At 59.4% G+C, this 9,687-nt stretch overlaps 1 protein-coding gene and 2 non-coding genes across 4 annotated transcripts; all 3 read right to left on the minus strand.

Annotated features, from left to right (window-relative positions):
* Nucleotides 1-228: 228 nt before the first annotated feature.
* Nucleotides 229-8,677, minus strand: NOP53 (NOP53 ribosome biogenesis factor). 2 transcript variants are annotated; one of them, XM_055311586.1, is made up of 13 exons: nucleotides 8,428-8,677; nucleotides 7,946-8,010; nucleotides 6,187-6,292; nucleotides 5,324-5,523; nucleotides 4,872-4,942; nucleotides 3,730-3,825; nucleotides 2,478-2,582; nucleotides 2,172-2,375; nucleotides 1,758-1,933; nucleotides 1,524-1,590; nucleotides 788-864; nucleotides 641-697; nucleotides 229-288 (listed from the first exon to the last, which is right to left on the minus strand). In XM_055311586.1, exons 1-13 carry the CDS (start codon nucleotides 8,652-8,654, stop codon nucleotides 282-284), a joined length of 1,458 nt encoding a protein of 485 aa, XP_055167561.1. In that variant the 5' UTR covers nucleotides 8,655-8,677; the 3' UTR covers nucleotides 229-281. The 2 variants fall into 2 exon arrangements, with proteins under 2 accessions (XP_055167561.1, XP_055167562.1); XM_055311587.1 differs by lacking the exon at nucleotides 229-288 and having other exon boundaries at nucleotides 637-697.
* Nucleotides 1,373-1,481, minus strand: LOC129501107 (small nucleolar RNA SNORD23). Its single transcript, XR_008662669.1, has one exon. It is a non-coding gene; the product is annotated as a small nucleolar RNA SNORD23 (small nucleolar RNA).
* LOC129501104 (small nucleolar RNA SNORA54) lies at nucleotides 6,854-6,986 on the minus strand. Its single transcript, XR_008662666.1, has one exon. It is a non-coding gene; the product is annotated as a small nucleolar RNA SNORA54 (small nucleolar RNA).
* Nucleotides 8,678-9,687: the final 1,010 nt, after the last annotated feature.

Raw genomic sequence — 9,687 nt, forward strand, 5'->3', positions numbered from 1 at the left:
AATATGACAGGCCTGTACTCAAGACCTGCACCTCAGCCACCCCGGCAGAGAGCTGGGGGCTGTTTCCTGTCGGATCCCCAGGTGTGAGCTCCACGCTCCACTCCCCCACCAGCCTGCAAGCCCTGTCACTTTGCCTGCATTCCCTAAGGAGCTCGATGTACTAGGAAGGGACACCCAGGGAGGGAAGCCGCCCCCAGGAGGGAGACAAGTCACACACGACGCCCAACATGTCGATCAGTGGTGTTTTATTGTAGGGTGGGGGCTCCAGCATTCAGTGATGGCTATAACCTGTGGGCAGAGGAGACTGGATTGAGGGTGTGTGAGGGGAGGAAGGGCCCCTTGGCCTCACCCACCTGACATTCCCAACTCTGGTCTGGGTCCTTCTATTTCCCTTTGGGGACCCTTTCCGCCCGGCCCTGACTCTGAGTTCCAGTGTACATAGTGGGCTGCCCCTCGGGCCAGGGGAGGATCACTCAGCCACTGGTCAGTTCCCGGGTTCGGGATGGGCCCTGGGACCCAGGGGACACCACCATAAAGGACAAGAGCTCATTCTTTTTAAGCAGCTCAGCAGTGTTTCCAGTGTTTCTGCTGCCGCAGCCAAGAAACCAGTTGGCCTGGCAGGGGAGGGAGTGCGACTCACTGGATCTCGCGGAACGCCCGCTTTTCCACCAGCTTCACTTTGTACTTGCGCTTGAACCTGTAGGAGGAAAGGGGTTGAGCCCAGCAAGCCCAGGAGCAGGAAGTTTCCCAATGCCCTGACTCCCCACAGCAGCCCCAAGGTCCTCACTTGGCTCTCTCCCGAGGCTCAATCATGTTCCTCTTCTGGAAGCTCTTGAAACGGTCACGGAGAATGTTGCCTTCGGGCTGCGGGACAGAGAGGGAGGCTCAGCAGTGGTGGGTGGGAGGGTTTGACCTCTCTACGGGGCTCAGCCTGGCCCTGTGCTACTGGGGCGCCGGGTATGGACCCACTGGCCGCCTGACCTAGGTTTGCAGAGTCAACAGAACCGAGGCGGCTGACGAAGTAGACTGTGCCACGCAGGGGGAGCAGCAGGGGCACAGCCCGGGTATCAGAGGAATAGGGTGCAAGGCTGACCCGCTCATGAAGCAGAGTTGGCTGCAGCCCCGAGGCAGGCCAAGCCAGAGGGCCCTTGGCGTCGGTGAGAAGCCAGAGGCCACTGGAGCCATGGCAGGTTCTGGGCCGGGGACGGACAAGGCCCATCATGAGCTTCAGGGAGGCCTCTCTGGCACCGAAGTGGGGGGACTGGGGCCAGGACACCAGTGGCTGCTTCGGGGCCTGGCTGGGAGGCAAGACATTCCCAGGGCCATGGGCTCAAACCACCTCCCCAACAAGCCCCTCACCCCGACGACCCCGTGCCCTCAGCCCCCAGGCATCAGCCCAACTGGCACAACCTGGGGGCAGCCATGATGTCGCCCACAGCCCGGGGGGCACGGGGAGCAAGGATGGGTATCATCACTGGGCACAGGGTCTCCCCTACAGTGTGTCACCCCAGATGGCCAAGTACCTTCAGAGTCCTGAGCGAGTCAGCCAGCTCCGAGCTGAGCTGCACGTCCACGTCAGGGGCCTGATACCTAGAGAAAATGGGCATGCGGTGTTCAGAGGATCCTTGCTCAGGGCGGAGTCCAGAAGCCCCATCTGGGCAACAGGCCTTCCAGGGAAGAGATGGTCTTCCAGGAGGAGGCCAGGCAGGGAACCAGGACCACTACCCCCCTGCCCCCCACCCTCCGCTGGGCCTCACTTGAGCCGCCCCAGCCTGCGGGGTCTGTCTGCCTCCGCCAGCCGCCGCACTCGCCGCTGCTCCCGCCGCCGTGCCAGCTCCGCCAGCTGCCGTGCCACCTGGGCCTTGATCCCGCGTAGCCGGAAGAGCTCCTGGTGCCGGAGCCGGGCAGCCCGCTCCTGGGCCTGCTGTACCCGCTGCAGCAGGGATGGGTGGAGTCAGGGCCCGACAGAGCAAGGCCTGGGCCACCTCCCCTGACTGCTTCACAGCCATTGTCTTCAGAAACCACCTTTTTTGTACACTGGTGGTCTGTAAATCCCACCCCAATATAAGTACCAGGGCAGCAGAGACTTGATCTAGAACATTCCCTGCTGCATCCTGAGGCCAGGTGCTGTTGGAGAAGCAGGAAAAGCGGGCTGGAAACCCAGTGCTCACCATCTTCTGGGCGGCCTTCTCCCGCCGCCTCTGCTGCTCTGTCTTCTTCTCCACGGCGGCCAGGCGCACAGGTGTGGGTGATGTCTCGGCTCCTTCAGTCTGCTTTCCTCCAGCCTCCGGCCCTGTGTCCTGGCCCTCGCCTGGCTCTTCCTCCCCGTCCGACTCCTCCAGCAGCCCCTGGCACATCTCTTGGAACGCAGACTCCTGAGGCGGGGGGGTGGTATGAGCGAGGAGACAGTGTGTCAGGGGCCAGGCGGGGCCAGGCAGGAGCGGCAGCCAGTGGGGGAGAGGCAGGTGTGGGCTCACCTGGGTGGCAGGCTGCTCTGAGGTGGGCAGGGCCAGCTGCCGCTCCAGCTTCTCGGCCTCCTTCTGCCGCTGCAGTTCCACCTCGTGGGCCGCCAGTAGCAGGGTCTGGGAGGGGAAAGGGTTGGGGGTGATGACCCAGGCCCCCCACCCCAGGCCCAGGCCCCCCCCCAGGCCCCAGGCCCCTCCTCTTCCCCAGTCTCCCCGGTGTCTCCATGCAGCCAGGAGGTGCTTTCTATTCCTGAACCTCCTGCCTGCCCTGCCAGTTCTCTTGAAGGTCGGCCCGGTCCCTCATCTCTGCAGAGTACAGTTTCATTTATGTGAAACCCAGAACGGGCACAGGGAGTGACGGCCAGTGGGTGCAGTTTCTTTCTGGGGTGATGAAAACATCCTAACCCACGGGCGAGGGCCACAGAAGCCTGCAAATATGCTAAAAGCCATTAAGTTGTGCATGTGAGTGGGCAAATCCTAAGATGTGGGAACTCTGTGATACGCTACGTGAAGAACAAGACACAGACTGATCTTCCCACATTCTCCCCCAGCACCTGTGTCAGTCCACAGGGGAACGCACTGCAGTCTGTGGCCTCCTCTGCTTGTTGCCAACCTCACCCTACTCATGTTCGGCATCATGGGTGCTGACATCGTTTATCAGAAGCGGAAACTCCTGGGTAAGAGACTCTCCTATCATGAACGAGGCTGAACAGCACTCGCCCACGTGTCTCGTGTCTCCTCAATGATCTGATCTCTCTGAGATCCTGTGCTCCCTGAGGGCAAGGGGGGTGTCCGCTCTGTTCCTGACCTCTGTGCCTAACAGAAATCATCACTGATATAAACAGCGACTCTCAGAGCCAGGTGGCCCATGCTTACCTAGCCTAGGCCTTAGGCACACCTCAGCTGGCCACCCTGCTAACAGTTCGTAGAGGTCTTCTGCACCCAAGTCCCATGGACTTCCACGAAAGGCAGCATGGTCTCATACACCTCCAGGCCTTTGTACACGCTGTTCCTTGCACATGCCTGAAACGCCCGTTCCCCTCTCCCCACAGCAAACTCTTCCTTTGGTCTCAGCTCTGATGTCCCCTTCCTGCAGGAAGCCCTCCCTGACCCCAAGGCCAGGTTTGGCAGCTCCTCTGGGTTCCCTCCTCCCAGCCCTCTGGACCAGGAGCCCCAGGAGGACAGGCAGGGGGCTGTCTCAGTCACTGCTGCCACCCCAGCAGCGGGTGGACGTAGAGGAGGTGTCTGGTGAGAGGCCAAGTACCTGGTGGTCCTCAAAGGATGGGTTATAGGAGGCTCCGGCAGGCGTCACCTCCACGGCAGGGACCTGGGAGGGCTTGATGTGCAGATGTGGTGGCCGCTGGGGGAGGACAAGGCAGGATGAAGCCTGGCAGCCCCACGACTCAAGACCTCACAAGGCCTGGAGCTGGGATTCCAGGCTCAGAAGACAGCAGAGGCCTCAGCAGGGCCCACAGCCTTCACACTGGGAGGTGTCTGCGGGTCTGGCGTCTGGAACAGTGGACACCTGCCACCCACCTGCCATGTTACCCACAGGAGCCACATCCCTAGGACAAGAGAGCTCCCTGCAGGGAGGGACTCTGCCTGCCTTTCCTGAGAAGGCCCTGTAACCCCATGGTGGGCAACTCTTGCAAAAACACGGGGCACTGGGCACCCTGATCTTAGTCACCAGTGCATCATCCTGGTGTGACACCCTGCAGCAGATTGGCAGAGGCTGTGAGGCGCTGTCCATCACTCAGAGCAGGGAGTGTGGCCCTAGGTCCAGCTTGTGACAAACACAGAGACCCAGGTCCACGGGGACTGAATCTGAGTCCAATCAGGACTCAGGGCCCTCAACAAGCCCGCGGTGGGGGGTGCGGAGGGGGTGGTTGCCCATCTGGCCTTCACCCCAGCAGAAGCCTGAGGGTAACCCTGGAAGCCCCCTGCCCCCACCCCCAACTGCCCAAGGGTGCTGTCTTGGGTTCCAGGGCTGCCCCTTCCCTCCTAGATGAAACCAAAGTAAAACCCCAAACCCTGAGTTGTGCCCCTTCCCACCAGGCCAGCCTCCTCCCCAGCCTGCCCCACACCCCCACCCTTGCTCTCTTGTCCTCTGCCTGGAGACCCTTCTGTCTTCCCTCCCATCTGGGCACTGCTAGGCCACCCGCCCGCCCAGGTAGACCCTGTCTGCACAGGCCTCTCACCAGTGAAGACTTGTTCATCCCCAAGCCCCTCCTGCTGCTGCCGCCACCGCCACTCTGTGCTCTCCTCTGGAGGCACCACTCCAGGGCTGGCTCCTGCGTGTGTGTCTTGGCCACAGGCTGAGACCGAGGCTTCAAGGCCCCAGCACAGCTCCCACCACCCAATCCTCCTCCGACCAGCGCCCAGGATGCCCTGCTGCCACAGTCTCACCTTCACCCCTTTCTTCTTGGTCTGCTCCAGGAAAAAGGCGTCCTGGCCAGCCAAGGGCTGCTCCAGAGGGTCTGTGGAGGCAGTGAGGGGTGTCTGCTGGGAACTTTCCAGTGTGGACTGAAGGGCTCCCTCCCACCGCCACCCCCCATAGAGACAGCACCAAAGCACGGACAAAGGAAGGACTAGGACAAGGGAAGGACTACGCAGACCCCAAGGTTTTGAATGTCAGACAAACCAGAAAGCACAAGGGAACCAAAGCTGAGGGTGGGGGTGGCCCTCAGGTAAATGCACCAGGAAAAGGGAAGCCCCATCAAGATGCCAAACTCTGCTGAGGATCATCAAATCAACATCTGCAGAGCACCTCCCTTTGAAACCGTGCTCTTGTGCAGTGCACAACCTGCACAACTGTGCATGGCAGCCTTATCCCCACAAGTAACAGCAAAGGCACTTACTGTCTTTGGCCCAGAGATCGTAAAAAGGCCGCTCGACAGTGTCTTGGGGCCCAGGCTTGGCTTTGGTCTTGGGAGGGTTGAGGAGCCGGGCCTGTGCCCTGCGCACATCCCGGGGCAGCTCGCCCTGCTTGGCCAGCTTCTCCCATAGCTGTTCCTTCCGTTTGAGCTTCCTGGCGTTGGGGATCTGGTGGGCAAGGACGCTGGATGGAGGAGAGGCACACAGATGGAGTAGGTGAGGCGGAGGCCTGAGAAGGGGCCTGGCTCCTCCTAGTCGGGCTCTGCACCCCTACTACTCAGCAGCTCCTCTCCCAAGCACTCCCTACAAGGTGAACTTCCCCGGGGCTCCTCTCGCCCTCCTACCTGGCTTCAGAGCCCATACCCCAGGTCTGTCTCCTGCCCGGGCCTCCCCGCTGACCCGAGAGCCAACAACACAGTGGCCTCAGCGGCCCTCACCCTGCAGGTCTCCCACGCACCTCATATGTTACTTCAAGACCAACCTCAGGTTCACCCCCACAGCCACTCCTCCCATACTCCAATCTCAGAAGGCCACCTCATTACCCCTCCAACCTCCCCTCCTTCAGAGCTGCCACAGAGCCAGCCTGACAGGCCTGATGGCTCCTGCCCATCCCTCTTCCCCCAACCCAGGACTCCTGGCTGGGCCAAGGCTCCGCACTAGCTTGCCTCAGCCACAACACCCTGGCCCCCTCATTTCCTCCAATCCACTCTCCAGAGCCCCATTCTGAGCCCATCCCTCTCCTCCAAGTGACCCTCACCTGTCGCACACCCTCCCCAGCAACACCCACAGGGCCAGAAGTGAGTGACGGCAGCTGCACAGAAGGGCTGGGGTATGGTGGGACACTCACTCTTTGGGGGCAGGGACCTTGGATGTGTTCTCTAGGATGAGGTCAACACGAAGGGGCTTCTTGAGAAGTGACCTTTTCTGGCTTCTGGTCCTCTTCTTGTTCAGCTCTAGGGTGGGGAGAAAGGAGAGCAATCAAGGGCTGGGGCCTCCTCGCTTCCCAAGACTAGCTCCCCAGCTGCTGCATTTCAGCTCCATGGCAGCCATCAGACCTGCATCAGGGTGCAGATGTGCAGGCCCCAGGCTGGCCGGAGGCAGCCCTGTGCAGGGAACAGAGGGAGGCTCAGGCCCACAGCCCTGCCCTCTAAGGGCTGCCAGACAAGGCAGGAAAACCACGAATGCTAATGAAGAAGAAGGCGACCAAGTAACAGTGAGGCCCAGGGAACTAGACTCCTGACCCAAAATGGCTGATTCTCAGCACAATGGCTTTCTGCCTTTCTCCACCTGACTGTGCAAAACAAACTCCAGGACGAAACACGCCAGGACAGAACGTCCATCCTTCCGTTTCCTAGGATACGTCATAGAAGAGACTTCACTCCTCTGTGCTTCCAAAAAGAGCCTGAACGCCTACCTCCTGGGGTTGTCTGGAAAGGCCATCACTACAACAGCATAAAGCACGGTGATCACCTAGGAAAGCTCACAATCACTATTATCTTTCTTTTTCTTCCTTCCCATGTCCCCAGGACCTGAAACTGAGAGCCACGAGTCATTCAGTCACAATGCCACTGGAGCTGCTGGAGCTGCTGTAGCACCGGAATGGAGCCCACCAGCCACAGCCAGGCTAGCAGGCCACGAACAGTGCCTCATCTCTCATTTGCAAACTGACAGCAGAACCTAAAACGTCTCTCCCGTTTCCAAAGAGACTTCACGCTGGCCAAAGCAGGCCTTCCGACTACCCTACCTGTTCATCGACTACCCTACCTGTTCATCGGGGCATGTCCGGCCCTCTGCTTGCTGTTCACAAGCCAGATGGGCTCACTCCCCTGAAGGGTGACCTCTTTCATCATCCTTCCCACCTGCTCACTTAGAGTCTCCTGCACTTCAAAGCAGATCCTGGTCCCTCTTTTTCTGATCAAACAGGTCCTCTCACATTCCTTAGAATGGGCCCCTGGGTGGAACCCACACATGCTCCCTAAGGGCATCCTGCTGTGAAGCAGCTAGCAGTGTACTCATCAAAGCAGCTCCTTGGGGGCTGGCTTTCTATTCCCTCCCTAAAGCCACTGCCTGTTCTTGATCTGTTTTCCTACTCACCTACGGAAAGCCTATTATTGACTCCAGCCTTCTCTAACTCCCCTCTCCTGGGCTTGTTCCAGCAGGTCCTCCTGACCTGCCTTTTGGCCGACAAAAGTAAGCAGATTAAGACCGCTTCTTACCTACTTATGAAAGCAGATCCTCTTATTCTTTCTCAAGCCCATCTTACTACAACAGGTCTTGTGGTATCCCTTACCGCAGGTCCCTGACTTGCTTTTCTTCAAGTTCACGAGAGAACTGCTAATCTATGTCTAATCTACTCCGAGGCAGATCCCTACCGGCCTGCCAGATGGAGGCTTGAGCATTGCCACGGTGAAGACCAAGAGCTCCGAGACCTCAAAAAGGAAATCTGACTCCTAGTCTTGCATTCCAGGGCCTCCTGCACCAGTAAAGACCCTTCCCCTCTCCAGCAGACGCCTGCGATCCAAGCCATGCGGTTAACAGAGACTCTCTCAGAGGTTGCGCTGGGCTGGATGAGGACCAAGCGGGCATCACAGAAATTTCTTCCTCACCTTTTCTCTTGGAGCCGGTGTCCACGAAGAAGAGTTTCTCATCCGGGGCCTCTGACACCAAGCCACTGGGAGAGGAGAATGCAGAATGTCAGCCAAAGATGCCGGGGAGGGAGGTTTAACGTCCCAAGAGCCCGCTTTCCTCTAATGCTGTGCTGAACCAAGCACCTTCTTCCCGCCCTGCGATCCCTCCAGGCTAAGAGCCTCCCTCCAGATCGCGGAGCTCAGCACTTAAATCATATTTAAAAATACTAGTCCTCGGCACTACGCCAACGTGGGTGCACAAGGCGTACTTACCTAGTTATTAGTCATTTACCTGAACTCTAACTTAACACGGGGTGCCGAGTACCCGGTAGCCCAACCTCCTCCCCACCGCCACGAGAGTCCAGCGGTGCCCGAAACACACGCGCGCAACCCCCGGAAGTCGGCCTCGCACCCGGTCCCTCAGAACGTGGCCCGGCTCCCGGAAGTCCCGCCCCACGCACCCGCTCGTGCGCTCCTGCAGCCGCACGTCCTCCAGGAACTGATCGACTTCCAGCCCCAGCGGCTCCTGAGCGAGCCGCCGCCAGCCTCGCTTTTTGTTTCTTGGGCCTCGTCGCCGCCGCCTCAGCGCCGGGTCCACCGAAGTGGGCCGGAAACCCAAGAAGCCGGTGTCGGTCTCGCTTTTCGAGCAGCGCCCGCCGCCGCCGCCGCCGCTACCTTCCGGCGCCATCTTGGCAAAGGAAGCAATCCCCAGCCGGCTCCCCGAAAGCCAGTTTGGGGCCTGCGCGCGCAGGTCTTCCGCCCCCTCCCGAGAGCTACTTCCGGTTGCCGCCATCTTGGTAAAGGAGCCGGAGCGCCCAGGGGGCGGGGCAAAGTGCAAATGTCTCCTCCCTCTTAGGCAAATTTCTGTGGACCGTGGGTCGGAGGTTCGGGGCTCTACCCTTAGGTGAGCGCCTTTCTGGCCGCTCAGGAATATTTCTTAAATTTACGTATATCTCTAATTTTTAACTTACTTTTTTTTGAAGACTTTATTTATTTATTCATGAGACACACAGAGGCAGAGACATGGGCAGGGGGAGAAGCAGGCTCCCTGCGGGGAGCCGGATATGGGGCTTGATCCTAGGACCCCAGGATCTCGACCTGAGCCACGGCAGATGCTCAACCACTGAACCACCCAGGCGCCCCTTAGTCCAGTTTTCTTGAAAAAGAGAATCAGAACCATCAGTGGCAGATTCAGCATAGGACACCGTCTAGTCCCAGAACGTTTGGCTTTCCAGTGTTCCGATCCTAAGATCTTGGAAATCCAAGAGCTTTCCGAACGTGGAGTTGGGAGCACAGAACCGCATTCGCGAGGAGTGCTAGAAGCCTACACGGTTGGCAGTGCGGTCGCGGAATCTTTAAACCTGGGCAAGCTGCTTGGCTGTGCACTTTGCTCATCTGTGCAATGGGGGCGATCACGGGACATCGGCCTTATAAATTACTCGGGAGACGAACACGAGATAATAAACACGCAACGTGTAAGAGTGTGCCAGGTTATCTGAACGGTAGCTGTTGTCACTGGCTTGCCCCCTGAGGCTTCAGGGTGGACCCAGCCTTTGCCGTTTACAAATAAGGAAGGAAGCTCGGAGGCCGTTGGGCCCCGGCAACCATTCACAGGGACCCCGGGCTTCCTTCAGGCCGTTGTGGCCCGGAAAGGGTAGCAGGCACAGAGAGGCGGGCGGCAGGCCGGGGCTGCACCGCGGACCCCAGCGGGCTCCCGGCGC

The sequence above is a fragment of the Nyctereutes procyonoides genome, unplaced genomic scaffold, assembly GCF_905146905.1.
Source record: "Nyctereutes procyonoides isolate TBG_1078 unplaced genomic scaffold, NYPRO_anot_genome, whole genome shotgun sequence".
Taxonomy (NCBI): Eukaryota; Metazoa; Chordata; class Mammalia; order Carnivora; family Canidae; genus Nyctereutes; species Nyctereutes procyonoides.